Here is a 17,942-nt window from a genome sequence, read left to right as displayed (position 1 = left end):
CTTTTTCAAATGGCTGAACTTCAAATTTAAACAGAGTCTTCCAAATGAGTTTTAAAATGCACTTTGTTTCTGTTCATGGCTATGCACTCCATGAAATCCAGTAACTTTACGTTGTATTTCAAACTGAAGATGCAGTACACAGTTGAATTGTTTTATATTTACAAATACTTTTGATATAAACGGATTTGCTTTGTGGATGGAGCAGCCTGCTGATCCATTGATAGTGATTTAAACGGAGCACAAATTCAAACTAACAAACAATCTAAGGCAAAAGTGAAGGCTCAAGAGTAGGCATTGCAGTTTAGCAAGGATCCTGTTTGCATCATTGTTTGCTTTGGTCGGTGAGTTCGGCTAGCTCTACTGACTGCCACTGGCTTCAAAACACAATTTCCAGCGCAAAAGCGCTCAAAGGCAGACATGAAGGCTTAAGTGTAGGCATTGCAGTTTTGCAGTTCTGCGGGTCATGGGCAACGTGTGCCGGGCCACTGTGAGTGTTAAACCCCCTTGTCTTTGCCATCTGTTGTTTCAATTTGGTGCAAAGTCTGCCCACTCTCATCCTCTTGCATTTATAATCATGCCAAACCTGAAACTCCATACTTATTGTCTATGCAGTTCTGCTCAACGAAAGGGTAAAGGCCCTAGAAATGAAGCCACAGGCAAGTGTGATCAGGGTGCCTCTCCCCCTCTGCCCCCTGCCCAAAAAAAGCATAAAAAAGACTGCTTGGGTGCACAGGCATCCACTCAGCCCAAGATGACCACATTTTTGGAGTCTGCATGTATCGAACTAAGTGCGGGCTTTGTGGAAAATGCTTGTCCTGTGATAAAGGAGACTGTATGCAACCAAGAAACTTTTTCCAACATTGTCTACAATGGCTCGCTTTTGAATTACTGCTTAAATCTGCGACACAACTCTTTGGGCCCACTAAATTCCGACTATAACAAAGTGATTGGCTCTCCCCTTTCGGCTACACCAGACTTGCAAGATCTTCTTTCCGAACTGATTTCTCCTCAAGCGATGGCAAAATGGAGGCAGATGATACCCCTTATAATCCTGAGCATCGGGGGAAATCTACCATGTTAAAGGAATGCTGTATGGCAAAAATTACCAACTTGGACTCTAAAATGGATGCTCTGTTGCAGCTATGCTCGAGCATAGCTGAAGAGCAAGGGGTTCTAAAGTCCTTTGTGGGGAAAGTAATTGATGAATTTTTGGGGGTCTCTACCACCGATAATGATGATCATATCTGGCAGTCGGGGGTGCTAAAAATAAGGCCACTGGGAAGCCTGTATAGTTCCATTGCACTAAAGAGGATCACATAGTAACATGTACATCTGAAACGGCTTCTCCTGATTTAGGGGTTGTGGACATATTCTGTCCTCCAAGTGCAAATTCAGTGGTTAAAAACCTAAGTGCACCCAATTCAGTGGAAATGACAGAGAAATGTGCAGGTTCTGTTAGGGTATCGGCTGAATCCCAGGGTCAGGCTTTAATGGCGCTGCGCACTGAGCAATCCATGCTAAATTCACCTCAGTCTCTGGAAGCAAAAATGAAATCTGGCAAAAGTAGTCTGACAAATAGGAATCAGAAGAAGGCTTGAAACGAGAATCGGCACCTACAACAACGGGGCCTTATATGGTGATTAATGACACTGGAGATGGTGAAACAAGGAGGGTCCTGTTACAGGGCCCGATGGACAAATGGGTACTATCGAAAGCTAGTTGTGCATCTCTTGTTTCAGCTTCCACCTCCCCTGGGAGACCTGGCGAAACCATCTCTCAATTGGTTGCTATATCCAGTGCACAGTCCAGATTCCCGATCTTTGCCCAATAACTACTAAAGATATTGACTCACTAGAACTACCACACATAACAAGTGCTTCAAACTGGGTTATTGCCTCCTTCTTCTCATCTTTTGTAATAGAACGAATCTGCAAACATGCACAAGCACTTCCCTCCTTAGGCTTTCAGCTAACTGGCTTTCGCCCGACGGCTCGGAAAAAATTACCTACAGAGTCAAGGGGTATTGTGTGCTTATGACTGCCAGCTTGAAGAACGTGAGAGTGAAGGCTATAGGGTAAATGCCCTGAGGATGGAAGGTTGCTGGTCATATGTGCACAGTCTCTGCTGAGCCCCTTTTCTACAAGACACGGCAACGTTTAAAGTAGTGTCTTTGAACAGAACAGGGTTCAACTCATTACTTCAGAATCAGAGTGGTTTACTACGTCTGACTGGGGCTTAGGTGTTTACTTTGCAGGAAACCTGGATGACTTCTCCTTTTGACCTGGATGGCTACAGCACGGTTTATAGCCTGAATGCCCCGGTTCAGAAGGGACGCCCTAAAGTCGGCCTCTGCATTGGAGCGAATGCTGGATATGATTTAGTTGAATTTTGTGATAGACCAATTCATAACAACCTTTTGTGTGTTTGTCCAATAACCTGCAGTGGCCTGACTTATTGCTGGTGCGAATTCTGTATGAACCCCCTGCCCCCGGGTGATGATGTTACTAAGAACCTCCTGATCGCAGTCCCAGAGATTCTTTGCTCCTTAGTAGACATCCCAGTGTGGGTGTCATACTTAGAGGGGATTTCAATGTAGACTGCTCACTCCCGTTGGGGGGAGTATTGAGGGAAGGGCGAGGTTCTCTTGCCTGGTCAGAAGGACAGGCTTGGCGCGAAGTTCTTTTGGAATATGACTTACAATTGCTTACTAGGAAACCAGTGGTGACCTGGTCAAATGGAACTTAGTATAGTAGTATTGATTTTATATACATATACATTGCTGAAACCTATTGGTTGACAACTGACACCCAAGCATATGTACCATATGCCACTAAAATTGTCTCTCAGGTCTGTTGCCATGTGCAGAAGGCAAATATTACCTCAATAATATTGAAGTCTAAGTCATCTAGGGCCTTGGGTCCAGATGGCTTTTGTAATGTGCTATTTAAGAACAACCCTCAATATTGGGCAGAACTGTTGAGGACGTTGTTCTGGCGTGTGTGTGTGTGAGACGGGCTGTCTTCCCCTCCGCCCCCATATGGCTGGAATCCATTTAAAAATATTATTTCCCAACATATGCACCATACAGTGTAGCAACCAATATACATGTGAATTCTCTCGTACAGTTCCATGTTGTATTTTCTCCCCCACTCTCACCCCTCACCCCCCGAGCCTACCAAACATTTCAACCTTCCTCATTTAATTTCTGAAAGCGTTCCACCCCCCACCCCCACCTGGACGGCCACCTTCCTCCTGGCTTGCTTGGTCAGATCCGGACAGTGTCGCTACTATTTGTTTCCAGGCAATGAACGTGTCCGCTTCCTCCTCCCCACCTCTGTTGTTGGAATCCATTTTGATCCCGGTCTATAAAAAAGGACCCTGCTTGAATCCAAATAAATGTAGACTATTGGCCATGTTGGACAGCAGCTCGAAGATATTTTCTTGCCTACTACAGGAGCTGCTTGTCACACAGTCTGATTTAAATTCCTTTTTATTAAGGACGTAGTTGGGTTTTAGGAATTACCATAGCACCAGTCATGCTATCTGGGTGTTGCTTATGCTAATTTCTGACACACTTCGAGATCCTGGCTCAAATCTCTATATGTTTTTTGTGGATATCAGCTCTGCCTTTGACTCTGTAGATACGGGAACACTGTGGGACAAGCTAAGTGGATGAAGCATAGGGTCGTAACTTTTATATTTTATTAGGTTGCTGCATAGTGACACAGTGGTAAGGGTGAGACTTTCTGAAGATGGTGCCCTCACGGAACCCTTTCATACTAATGTTGATCTTAAGCAGGGTTGTGTCTTAATGCCATTGTTGTCCAACCAATACTTAGCCGACTTTGTTTCTGTATTGGAGGTATTACAAATTTATCCTCTGAGATTTGGGCGTAAGAAGATTCAATATATCACCCATGCAGACGATACTGTTATATTTGATTGCACACCTATGGGCCTCCAACGTTCGTTGGATTGCCTGAAAGAATATGCTGATCTAAATGGCCTTCGTATAAATATCGCAAAGGTGAAGATTATGTCTATCGGTAAAAGGGCCTATCAGGGAAAGGGGTTTACGTGGCGACTGGATGGCTTAAGATTGGAACAACTTGAGATCTATAAATATCTAGGTATGCACATTTCCTTCAGACCAAATAGCACTTGCCATGCAAATGAGACCGCTTCCAGGGCATGGATAAAATGGCTGTCAATTAAAAATGTTATTGACAGACAAGGTGCAAGATCCATAGAGGCTAAACTCCTTGCATCGGTTGTGCCAGGGATTTTGTATGCTCTGGAAACGCACCCATTGGGCTCGGTGGGTTGGCTCAAGAAACTTGAGGGTAAGCTTCTTAGATCTCTGTTAAGTCTACCGCCATCAGTTCCGGTTGAAGCTATCTGATTGGAACTTGGCCTCCCCTCCTTAAATATTTTATGGGTACTGGCAGTGTGTAAACAACTCCGGGGAAATATACGCTTTAGCGACCTTGAGAGAGAAAGGAAGATTTTTGAGCCCAACTATGTACCACAGTGAATGCTGTGGGCGGAGTACATGGTTTCTCGACATACAAAATTTGGTCTTAAAATATTGTCTGAATATAGGTATGAATGGATTGCCTGAGACTTTCGAGGTGGTATATGTGCCTGACTTAGAAAGGAAATTGAAGGATTACAATCTGATAATTTCTATTGAATATCTCGCAAAAATATGGAAGTGTTACCACTTATTTGGCATTCAACGGCACACGTATTGAATGTGATCTGCAGAGTGACTGCACAAGATGCTTTTTGGAATAATTGCTCCTTAGAAACCACCTCCAATACCATTTTTGGGCAGTTATTGTTCAAGGACATTTTTGACTAAATAGAGTATCTTGTTTTCATTCCCACTAATGTGTTTTTTGGGTGCTTGACAATGTATCCCAAGAGAGTGGAGGAAGTGCGTCAGGACATACCAGTAAGTGTAAGTTATACACAGTTGTGAGTCTTAGGCTGGAAATCCATGCCGCCCATCCCACATATGCCCCACCGGCTATTCCCCAATTCTTTCAGGTTTGGCATTCGAGTTGAGATTGGGATTGCGGTGTGGAATCCATTGCATGAATACGAGGGGCGAGGTCTATCCAGGCTGGCGAGATCCTTGCTTAATGGCTTCCATTCCTTTTTTCTGGGCTTTTAACTGAAATTCTACTTTTCCGGAACTGAGGTTATGAATATCGTAGGAGAAAGCAGCAAGAGGGTTATGGACTACCCGTACACACTTTGTTTCTATGCAACCTAAACTCAATCGACTTAGTTATTTTAGCAAAGACTGAATTAAATCTACAGATAAAAGGTTTCAATAGCTAATGATAATGACTTGGTGCTTACAGAGTGATTTGTATCCTATATCTTGAAGTACTGTGATGGCTTTGAGCTAATCTCAGACAGATGAGAGGCTGAGTGGACCCACCTTTACTTGTATCTGTGAATGTTCATGGTACAGAACAGCACATCGTACACATGCGTGTCATTTCACAAGTTTTAAGATTCACGTTAAAATGCGTGAACAAATCTCCATGTATTACCGATGTTGTCCACAATATGACTCTAAAATGATGCTGCAGTTTCTGATCTTGTCAGTGTGCCCAGAAGAGTGCACGTTCTATATCCAGCTCAAACTGAAACTGCATTATTTATACAGCATGTCATTGTGAGCATGTCATCTTGATACAAAGAATAAGGGGTAGAGCGGAAAGTGGGAGGAAAGTTATCTGTGGTGCCTGCGTGTTGCCCTGCAGTATCTCCTCACTTTCTTTCATTTGGATCGAAGGAGGGGCCTCTGAGTCCTGAGCCCAGCAGAAGGACTCTTAAACATCACCCAGCACGGAACGCGGAGCGGAAAGTGAGAGGAAAGTGATCTGCAGTGATCTCGGGACTCGAGGGAGCCGAGAGCCGTATTTCACCACCTCCTCGCTATCAACCAACCACTAACTAGTTAATAACATTTGAAAGCTTTAGAAAGACTTTGGCACGGCCTACAGTTCCCTGCAATATAATTATGGACAATTGTGGCTATGGAGCCTCATGCTCTTCGCAAAACGACCAAATCTTGCGACGAGGGAGAAGGGTGGCATTTGAGAAGCCACCACACCCTCATTGAATATTTCCCAGAGGATCTCCACAACCACACGCTGAACTTACCTACCAGAGCGGAGTATACAAGTCCTCGCAGCGGAGCAATGGTGTCTCCGTTCTCGTTTCCTGCCTGCACTGGGTGCGACATTCACGTGTCGGCTTTGGAGTTGGAGGAGACGCTGGAGGAGGCCACCGATCCAGCAGTCTCGGGGAGCTTGGTCGAGTCCCTGCAGCCCAGTCTGGTGCCCCCTCCAGGCGATCTGCCTGGCCAGACCAGTGGGGGGCTCCCATAGCTGTTTCTGCCCCTCAGGGCCCAGTTGAAACCGGTGGGACCCCGCTTGTGCAGACTCCCTCACGAGCGCTGAACGACCCCATCGACCAAGCCGCCTACGGCGCCGTTTCCCTTTTAACTCAGCCGCCACCTGCAGCTAGCGAAAGCGTAAGATAAACACTGACTTCTTTGGCTCCGCCCACTGTGCTGCTTCAGTGTGGCACAACCAACTCTCTCACTGGAGTGGGGGTGCCAAATATATTCAAGGTCACGGCAATCATCCATATCCTACCTGAGTCGGCACCATCACACGTCCAGTCCGTAGACCTTCAGGACAAAGAACATGAGCCCTCCTGGTGGAGTAGAAGTCCATCTTCATTCTAATATTGATTTGCCAATTGCCGATGACTATCACGCCCAGGCCAACGGACCTGCCATTCAAGGAAACCCAGAGCTCAACTTAATCCCGGACATGGCAGTTGCCATCAGTCATTCCACAAGTGTCTCCTAAAACGTCGCAGGAACCACAGCTTCCTAGACCCCAAGGGCTGACAGCTACTAACAAAACAAAGACAAGGGCATCCACAAACCCCAATACGATGGATCACGCAGGGGGAACTCGGCAAGCTTTTGACAGTGGAAAAATCCCCCCCCCCAAAGATCTAACCTGCAGCGAAGGAAAACTGGAGTGTTAGAACACACATCACCTCATTAGCTCTTAATCATCAGAGAGCAAACGCTCTCTTCACTGTACAGTAAGACATTAGTGCCACAAGGCTCAGTATGAATTTAGAATTGTTTGCTGTAAGAATTCAGTATTTGATTAAGTTAGCTAAAAGCGTATTCAGAATGTATCCCTGAACACGGATTACTAATAACTCCTAAAATGGAACAAAACTAATATATACAAAATTCATACTTCAGTAAATCTTCTAATTGCTGCCTTTACATAATACAAAACATCATATAACAAATCTTCATCATTGCATAACATAAACATCAACATAGCATCCGTGCATGTCCTAATATTATTTTTAGTAAAGTGTGGTGCAAATTATTAAAACAGTGATTACATCTTCATCTCTGCCCAAACCACACGCACATGACCTATCTGGGTTCAGCCAGCTCATCCCTCCCTTTAGAGGGAGCACGTTTCGCCTGACCATCCATATTATCCTGCTGCTTTGCAGAGATTTGATTTGGTCTATAAAAGCTGCAACCCTTGGATGCACGCACGCGGGGGAGTGGTATTTTAAAGATGGCAAATTACAGATTCTGTCCTGGGTTGAGTGGAGTTCTATTTCAACAGCCCTTTGCTTTGTATTTGATTAAAGTTTTCTCCCCCAATCCCGAATTTTGCAAAACTCGGTGCTTTGGGTTTCACAGTCCAAATCCTGGCCGTTTGCAGGTAAGAGAGCTCAGCGATTTAATGAATGTACTGCACATTTCATAACCTGGGGTTACATTTTTAACAACAGGCGGTTTTGACTCCTCTCTTCATATACGAGTATTTCTTTACTAGTGTTGATTTGGGCAACAGTAATATTGGTAATTAAACGAACAAATAACTGTGGATTATTATAGTTCTTTTGGACATGCATTATCAAGTGCTACATGATGACAAGTACCTCATTTTGACATAGATAAGAATAGAAAAACACCTTGTAGTTCTCTGCGCCCTTAGATTTGGTAAGATGAAAAAAAAGAAAATCAAATTGAAGCTGCTTGGTGTTGGAAGTTTATATTTACACAAATTTCAACAAAAATATTAACGTATCAATGAGCAGTTGCTCTGCAAAAAGTTCACTTTTCAATAAGCTGTTGTTCCGCTTTGTAGTTGGAGTAAGTCAGTTAACAATTATTAGCAAGTTGAAAATGTATACTTGACATTTATCTATGTTTCCTTTAAGTTGTCAAATGCATGTTACGTCACATGTTTGAGTTATAACAAGAAATTGCTTCAGAGTTCTAATAGTAGAAATTACTAATTGTGCCCTTGATATATGTTACTTCACATATACTGTTGCTGGAAATTGCTTTTAATTCATATTATTGCCATCGACACGTGTTTCTCCAGATATAGTAATCTGGTTCCTCAGTAGGGTTTTTTAGACAGAAAAGTAGAATTCTGGTTTGTTGATGGTATAGTCAATAGTATTAAGTATAGGTAGCATGTGCTCCATTAGTCCTGGGTTTAGTCCAATAGAAAGATATAACTTGGAACATAGTCACTCATTCTAAGGTGTCTTTCCTTATACCTTATTCTAAATGGGTTTTGAAGAGCTTTGTCCTTGCTGGATAAGGAGTCCGTGGATAGCCTGATAACCATGCTGTATATTTTCTGCATGCTGGAGAGATCTTTTTTGAACACACCCAACCCCTCATCTACCTTGCATTTTACAGGCTGTGAAATATGGTCCAAGTGAATGTGATAATGCTATTCCAATTTTTAAATGTGGTGTACGCTAAGTTGAACCAAGGCAAGTAACGCATAGATGTTACAGATCTAGATATGGTCTTCTTTCAGTAACGTTTAAAAAAAAAAACACATTTCTGGCTATGGTAACCAATTAACTGCCTTGTGTTCCACAGGTCCTGAAGTGAAAGTGGAGCCGGTCTCTAGTCCAGTGAAGGAGGACACTCCTGAGATAAATGTTGGCATGTTAAATGCAGGGCAGCGGTTTGACTATGTGCTGCAGGAGAAGCCAATTGAAAGCTTTAATGAATATTTGTTTGCACTACAAAGCCACCTTTGCTACTGGTAAGAGCTCCACACACAAACTACTCTTCAGTACATGCATTTTGCTTTGTTTTTAAAACTGTTCTCGTGGATCTGCTTCACTAAAATTGCAGTAGATGGTCATTTCCATATTTTAAGGTATTATGCTGCTTTAGTTCTTTTTAGAGTGCAGAGACTGAAATAGTGGAATAGTATATGAGCTCGCCAAACCTGTCCTTAGATCGTTCTTAGGTATGAGATTTGGAAAATGTTACTTTTCAATGGATGAAATAATTTTCTGAAAACATAATGCATGGCATTCGATACTCTTCAATCTCTCAACCCAGCTATACAACCCCCATGACTTCCACCACACAGTTCCACCAAAGTTGCCAGCCTTATTGGTTGCAAGAAAAGGTAGGTAGTGTCTCTATTTGGGAATGCCTTAAGATGAAGGCATTTTTTGTTGCCCGCCCCCCTTGCTATTGGAAACTGAGTAGATGGGATCATATATGTGTGTGTGAGCAGCTGAGAAAGGTAAACAACATGCACTCTGTAATACCTACTGTGGGAGAAAACATAATCCTATGGCATACACTGGGGGTTGCAAGGAGCAGGTTTTTTGCAGTTTCATTCAGGCCAAACAGTTGAAACAATGGTAAGTGTTGCAGCTAGAATGTGAAGCCAAAGACTACAGTACTAGAGTGAACAGAAAGAACTATGGATTGAAGAGATTGTGGCGACTGATCTACAAGAACTTGCCCCTCTTCAAGGCTCTACAGTAAAGAATTGTTCTTGTTGAGTGCTCTCTAAGGGATTGCATCACAGCAAGGTGCGAATAGAAGCTGTAGCCCTTTACAATACAACTATAGTGCAGTGGAATTGTTTGATTGGACATCAGAAACAATTGTTAGTTCCGTTCGGCTTGAAATTGTTACAGAAGTCAAAGTAACATAGAGGTATCAGACCTTAATGTTTCCAACAATATAAGGGGCAGAATAGAATTCTAGGAACCGCACACACAATTTGACTTAAAAATGGAGGGACAGCCTACTGCATACAGTGCTGTGAGAGACTGGAAGGGGAATATATAATCTGCACAAATCATTGCATCACTTGGCTATATTATCTGTGACGACTTATCCGAAACTGTTACTTCACTTGAATGAGACAATATTAGTAAGACTAGAGAAATATGTAGCATTGCTACACTGATCTGCTTTGATAATGTTATTGGGCATAGGGTGAGTGATATGCCTCAGTCTCTAACAAATCTCATATGAACAATCTGTGGATTGGATAAAGGTAAGGGTGCTTGCTATGGTTGAAGCAATAAATAACACTTTGCAAGAGGAGAAGCTGAACAAATCTGATAGAAAAGTACTTATTGATCTAGCTGCACCTGATTGTGTGGAACAACACCAAGCATTAAGACATCGGTCAAAGGGAGACCCTGGAAAAGAAGAAGAATGCTACAAAGCGGTTAGAGTGAAGCAAATAGGAGAATGGCTCTGTAAAAAAATCTCTTCTCGGGTTGTCCCAAGACAGTATAGCCTACTAATACGAACAATAATGAGTAACAAAGTTGGTCCCCAGAGAAAAATGTGAAGGGAAGACCAACTGTAAAGACAGTGGCCAGAAGCATGCAGTCTAAAGGGGCCTTAGGGGCAGGGACGTCATTTCACCAAAACGCCAGGGGTAGTGGTAGTGACATCACACGACCCTTGATAACATCACAGGAAGTGATGTCATTTGACCCCACCCCAAAGTGACATCACGGGAATCGATGGAACACAACCTTTCACCCCTCGACAAAACAGGAAGCGGCATCACATAGCATTGTTTCTAACTACACTACGAAAAATATGGTTACGATATCACTGTAAAGTGATATACATTTCATACAAGAATGGATCACCATATGTATCGCTAATATCAGTGCCTATAGGCCCATATTTACCAAATCAGTGTGAATGCAAGCAGACGTCCAAAGCCAAACGATAATGATATCTTACTGACTATAGCTATCAGAAAACCAGCCACTTCCGAAACAAAGAGCCAAATGCTGTTGGCCACAGCCCATGAACCTCAATTTTAAGTGTAGCAAGGGAGACCACGGGGGGCAGCAAGAGAGACCTCAAGGGTCGCAGTTGCTTATGTCCATGCTTATGGGTACTAAGGGTCAAGATTTGATACTGAACCTTTAAGTGTTTTAAATAAGGATCTGGGGCTTTAAATCAGTCAGATCGAAAAGAACATATATAAATAAATCTATAAATATTATGGGTGAAGAATTAAGACTGAATAAGACAGAAATAACTGCAAGCTCCTGCGAGCCACTTAAAAAAGCCACGAATGTTGCCCTATATATCCATCTGTCTGAATGATTCAGCATTGAGAACACACCCTCGCCAGAGGAATGGTTATCCTTAGAGTCTAGACAACCAGTAGAGATGTATCTTGAGCAAGGTTATACTTATCTGTATCCTTAGTTGTAAAAAGTGGTTTGAATGAGACAAAGGAAATTCAGGCAACAGCACTTTAGTGCTTCATTAGGAAAGTAGACCCTTTTATTAGGAAATTCGAATCTTTAACACACAGATGAATTGCTGATCAGTACTGTCTTTTGAAAATAAGTACAGAATAAGAATGAGAACTTGTAAAATCAATCAGGTCTAACCTCTTTATATGTCATGCAGAATGCTCCCTATGACATCCCGTACACCAAGTTCAAAAGAATAGAAACCTCCATACGGACATTGTTATGGCAGAATTCTTAGTCGCATATCGCCCTATAGATCTGCCGCTCCGTCTGGGACAGCAGTATTGGGCTACGAATATTCGGAAATACTTTTGGGCTTCGCACTTGGTTGTCGCCAATGAATGGTTGCACTCGGAGGCCTCGTTACCGCATATCAGATGCAATCCCATCTGGATACAGCCAGATACCCTGCTCCAGTACCTATACAGTGGGGGTGGATGGCTGCTCTGCCTGGGGCCACGAAACTGGTACAACATATTAAAGCGATGGTGCTAAAAAAAAATATGGGCTGAAACTACACCATAACCTTGCATTAACCTATGTGGAATAAGAAAACTCTTATCAGAGGTTAGGAAAGCAGCACTGGGTAAGGGCTGGACAAGCAATAATATCATATACTCATAAGTCCCATCCCCTTTCCTCCATCCCCGTGGGCATTGTGAGAAACCTGAGGGTATCCCCACTCCTACTCTCCCTGGATCCTCTTATCAGGTGGCCAGGGAAAGGCAATCGCTTTTGGAATCCAACCCTGGGGGTGGAGAAGCGAAGGAGGGCCACCTGGGATGAGGGTCCTTGGGGATTGGGAGTGGGGTGCCCACATGAGAGACATGGTATCCCCTTTCCCTATTGAAGACCAACTTAATCCTCCTCCAGCCTTTATAGGCTACTGTAAGCCAGCTCCCCTCATTTTCCCACATTTTACCTCTGACAGTAATGGGACGAGGAAGAGGCAACTGAGAGGAATGAACACTAAAACTCCATTTCACCATTGTAGTACTGGGTCGAGGAAGATGCTTGCAGAGAACTGCGAGGGTCAGGCATGTCCCTTTAATTATAGCCAGGCAAGCCCAATTGAGATTTCACACCTGCAACCTGTCAAGTAAGTGGTTGCAGGTGTACAAATGGAGAACTAGAGAACAGCAGCGAGAGCAACAGGGAGGCCTGTGTGGGAGAGACAAGCAGGGGACCCTTTTCGAGAGGAGGCAGCCATGGTGGGTCCTGAGAAGGGGCCAGGACACCGGCTGAATTCTTAGAGGACCTGTGGAGCCCAAGGTGAAGAGGGGTCGTTGGGCTGTCACAGGTGTGGGAGCCTCCATGCGCGAGAACAAGCAGCTGGAGCTGCGGGTAGAACAAAAGACAGGACGCCTTCTGCGTACCTGCAGAGATAGTAGAGTTGCCGGTGTGTGCAAGACTGCACCTGGCATGAGAGCGGGGCTCGCAGAGGCCAGCACGCCGAACTGAGAAACAGAAGGAAGCAGAAGGAGCCGCTGGGAGGAATGCCGAAGACCGTTGGGTGTCGGGGTGAAAGCGACTCCAAGCCGGGGCGCTCCTAGCGGGCTACACATATGAAACAAAGTATCGAATTGAATGAAAACTTGAAACTAATTTGAATTATGCATAATGAATACCTAACTGAATGAAAACTCAAAACCAATCCGAATTATGCATATTGAATACCAAACTCAATGAAAACCTGAGATTAAGCATATTGAATACTAAATTGAATACAGCTTTATGGGCAAAGCAAATAGCAGATGACTGCCAAAGGGAAAGTGCCCATGTGAAAGTAATGTACAGAAAAGAGCGCAAGTGTGAAAGAGTGCAATAAAAAGGTTTGGGTGTGAATAAGACTCCCATAAAGTGAACATTATGAACGGATGCAGTGAGACAAGGCCAAAGACTGGCAAAAGGTGTGTGTCACTTTGTGACGTAGAGGCTGACTAGGAAAAGCCAGAAGAGTATACAACTGCACTTAAAGCCAAGAGGCCGACAAAGAGGAGCTAAGTGAATGTGACTCTGAACATTGGGTCAAGTACAGAAGAACCTGTGTGGCCTGAAGAGTCTAGGGATCCTGGTTGTGCGATCTGTGATGGGTGGGCCGTGTGGTCTGATAACTGAGCCTAGACCAGTGAGCCCTAAATTGTGAGAACCAAAGCCATTGTGAAACAAGCCAAGGAGAAGCATTGTAAGCAAACTGGTAATGCCATCTAGAAGGAGGGTCAGGTTGACCGAGAGTTGTGTTGAACCTTTGGAAAAGACTAAAAGCAGGTACAAGTGGCTGAATTAAAGTCTTGGGGAAGGGAACCCAGAGACTTGAAGAACTGCAAGTGTTGTCTTCAGAGCGAAGCCTCAAGGCCCTTTTCGTTTGAACTGTGTTACATTGAACTTGGGGAAGGGAACCCTGAGAATTGTGTGGATCTATATTGCCTTGAACTGGGAAATGGTAATCTTGAGACTTTTGTGGAACTTTCATGAACTTGGGGAAGGGGAGCTGAAGACGAAGCTAAGAGATGGAAGAAGCTCAGAACTTTGTTTTACTCGCCATTTCTTTTATTATTGACATCCCTACATATTAGTTGGCTTTAGGTTTGAGGGCAAGGATAAGTTTTGGACACAGACAGCCTTTTAAGTTGAAATCTTTGACTCAAACTTTCCTTATTTGCATTCAGGTAGGGAAATCCCACTTTAGCATAGGGCAAGTTAGGTCTTCTACCATCCTGACATTTGATGTAATAAATTATTTCTGTTTGAACTTTGAATCTGTTGTCTGTGTCTTGCTTCATGATGCCTTCACAGCATCCCCCGGAGTGGGGACGGTACCGGGACCATGGAGAGCGAGAAAAGAGAGTTTCCCCTTTTAAATTTAGTGTAGCACGAGGGGTGCATCCCTTGGCACCGCCCAGTAGCCCTGCCCTCCAGCATCTCACCTCAGTCCCTTTTTCTGCACGGACGGTATTAAAACTGTCAGCATGCGCGTTAACTTTTTTTTTGGTGCTTTGTGTGCTTCCCCGTTTTTTCTTTTCAAGATTCTGCAAACAGTTACGTTTTTAGATCTTTCTTAAAGGCGGACAGCGATCTCTGGAATCTTAAATTTTTCAGGAATTGATTCCAAAGTTAAGGAGCCACCAAGGGAAATGCCCCCTTCTCGGCTTTAGATGTTCTGCATCTTGGATGGACAAGCAAGTTCAGTCCACTAGACCTCAGCCCTCTCCCACTAACTTTGTCGATGATGAAAAACTGCAGATATGACTGCATAATCCCTTGTCTACACTTAAATGTCATAGTGAGAATCCTGTAAGTAACACGTGCTTCAATAGGCAGCCAATGAAGAGCCTGCCTAGCATCCGTTACATGGTCTCTTTGTGAGAGGCCCAGAACTACTCTTACTTTATCAGATGTTCAGGACAGGATCCTCAACCTCCCTTTTTCGAGAGGTCTGTCTTTTTCCACTTGTCAACTGATGACGAGTGGCGAATAAGAAGACATCCAATCAAACTGCAAAGTCCCTTGTGATTATAACAAAGCTAGGAAAGAAGCCCTTCACTAAGCAAGGGCAGATGAGACTTCAAGCTGTGCTCATTTGCCGACTTTAAAGGGTTTCACGACGGGAGTGCTCCATAGCCGGACAGGTCACCCAGAGAGCAAAGGCGGAAGCAGCAACGTACATCTTGTTTTTTTTCTCGATCTCCCCTCCTCCACCCCTGCCTCCGACAGTAAGAAACAATGAGATTCAGGTCAGGGACCACAGTTCTCCTATGTTGGGGCTGGTTGGCTCTGTTCGTGAGCAGTTTGAGGTGTTGTTTTCTCAAGTCCATGGATTGTTTCAGTAAATTCTAGGGGGTTCAGTCTTCCTCTTCCTTCTTCCCCTCCTTCATCCCCACCACTGCTGTAGATTGGGTCACCTGCGCTATTGCAGGCGTTCCTGCTCCTATGGGACATGCACGTGATGGAACCGTTACCCCTTCCAACAAGGGCTCTGGTTATTAATCCAGGATTTTTGCCGTTCCAAGAACAACCATCAGCGCATAGAATCAGTGAGCTGCAGGCACTCTTCGTGTGAACGCTTTATGGTTTTCAACAATGATAAGGTACTCCTGCACACTCACCCCAAGTTCCTTCCTAAGGTTGTTTCCTCATTTCATTTGAACCAGGAGGTATGTTTGCCTGTCTTCTTCCCTAATTCACAGTCAGCTGCAGAAAAGGCATTGCACTCCCTTGGCCTGCCTAGTGTACAAAGCCTTTTTGGAAATGAGAGGTGCTGTTTGTCACATTTGGGGGCACGACCCTTTGCACTCAAGCCTCCCGGGCCTCCATTGCCCGTTGGGTGGTTCAGGCCATATCAGAAGCATACGTAGCCATGGGTGAAACTGTGCCTGTGGGGATCCATGCTCAAGCGGTTAGGGTCAAGACTACTGCAGTAGCTTTTCAAAGGCATGCCTCCTGGGTGGTCATCAATAAGGCGGCTACGTGGACCACGCCTTTCCCTTTCTATAAACACTACTCTCTGGACACCAGCTCCAGGAAGGATGCATAGTTTGGTCAGGCGGTTCTGAGGAACCAATTAGCCTCTTCCTGGTCTCAGGTCATTGTAATTCAGCTCCTCCCAGTTCTCTTGTTTTGGTGGGATCACCCACAAGAATGGAGACAAAGGGACGGGACGTATGAGTAATTATACTTACTCACCGTAATGACTAGAGTACTCCTAGTCCTCAGACCCCTTTCCTCCATACGTCCCACGCTCGTATGCCATATTGCTAATTTTTTAAGTAGCCAGGTTTACCAGCGATTTACTAAATTTAAAGGGCAAGCTCTTTTTTCGCTGCTAATGGTTCTGGTACCGTCCGCACTCCGGGGGACGCCCACAAGGATGGAGGAAAGGGGACTAAGGACTAAGAGTACTCTAGTTACTATGGTGAGTCATTTTAATTATCTGAGGGACATAATTGAGAATGGGCAAATCATCCCCTTTGCCTATCTTGCACAGACATATACATTACCACAAAGGGAGCCCTGCAGTTATATACACATGCGCTGAATGCTGAAATTTGTGATCTGGGGACACTGTCTGCTCAGTCCCCACTAGAAGCTAATGTTATTGCAGATAAATACCACAGAAGGCAGTTTCCACATTGTATCAGGCAATAACATTGTTCACTAGCCCACCAATGCTCAAAATGAAGGAAAGATGGGTCAGGGATCTGGGGTCACTAGAAGCGGAGGGATGGGTGGATGCTTTGATGCATGCCAGGGAGTACATTATCCCCACCAAACTGCGACTAACACAACAAAAATATTTACATAGAATATATTACTTTAGAGACACGCTCCATACATGGGGTTACACCCTGAATCACCACTGTCTTGGATGCAACATTGCTGTGGGCACATCCATGCACATAATATGTCACTTTCCCCCACAATACAGACATATTGGTGTAGCGTGGCGACTCACCTATCCAGGATCCTTGATGAGCTAATTCCATCTCAAAATGGAAAATGTAAATTGTATACCTAGGTATGTAATCACCATGCGATCGATCGGGAACCCCAGTTCCTTTGACCTACAATATGGGAAAAGGACTGATTTATCGGTGTTGACATAGAGCCCATCCCACTGTCCCGTACTCCTGAATCACCCGCAGAACCCTTGAGATAGACGAGGCGCTGCTAGCCAGGTACAGAAGCACATCGTCAGCTTAAACTTCTAGTTTGTTCTTGACCCCTCTGATTTTGACTCCTTCTATTTTCTCATCCTTCCTAATCATGTTCCCAAGTGGTTCAATTGAAAGGGCATAGAGGAGGGGTGAGAGTGGCGAGCCCTGCCTGGTTCCCCTACCAAAGGCGATGTCTCTGGAGGTTTCCCCATTGACCACTACCTTCACTGTAGGGCTCCATATATCACCTTCATCCCCCTCAAGAAGGACCCTCTGAATCAGATCCTTTCTATAGTCTCCAGGGGCTTCAGGCTTCCTCTTACTTTTCCTCTACCATCCTCTCCTCCTCTATGTCAGATAAGGCCCCACAATCCTTTTACGGAAGATCCTTTCTCTTCTGGAGATGCAGGTGGTGGAACCTGTTCCTCAGTCAGATAGGGGCTCCAGGTTTCTACTCTAGGATTTTTGCAGTACCCAAGACCAACCATGCTGGCCTGAGAGTAGTCCTGGACCTGTAATTACTCAACCTGTCTTTACTGCTCGAACGCTTCAAGATGATTACTCCCATGTGCAAAGCAGAATCTCTGTGTGAAGGGGACTGGATGTGTTCCCTAGACCTCAAGGACGCATACCTTCATG

General features: G+C 44.4%; 1 protein-coding gene across 3 annotated transcripts in view; it reads left to right on the top strand.

Moving 5' to 3' along the window:
• DDHD2 (DDHD domain containing 2) overlaps nt 1-17,942 on the top strand; it is a 2,155,663-nt gene that overhangs the window by 1,985,120 nt on the left and 152,601 nt on the right. For all 3 annotated transcript variants that reach the window (XM_069617940.1, XM_069617939.1, XM_069617938.1), the window contains exon 16: nt 8,981-9,149. In XM_069617940.1, the coding sequence (XP_069474041.1) occupies nt 8,981-9,149 (169 nt within the window). The remainder of the gene's footprint in view (nt 1-8,980; nt 9,150-17,942) is intronic.

Source organism: Ambystoma mexicanum, chromosome 10, assembly GCF_040938575.1.
Source record: "Ambystoma mexicanum isolate Mex_15411 chromosome 10, UKY_AmexF1_1, whole genome shotgun sequence".
Taxonomy (NCBI): domain Eukaryota; kingdom Metazoa; phylum Chordata; class Amphibia; order Caudata; family Ambystomatidae; genus Ambystoma; species Ambystoma mexicanum.
Note: the sequence above shows the minus strand (reverse complement) of the source record. Positions and strands in the feature narration are given on the sequence as shown.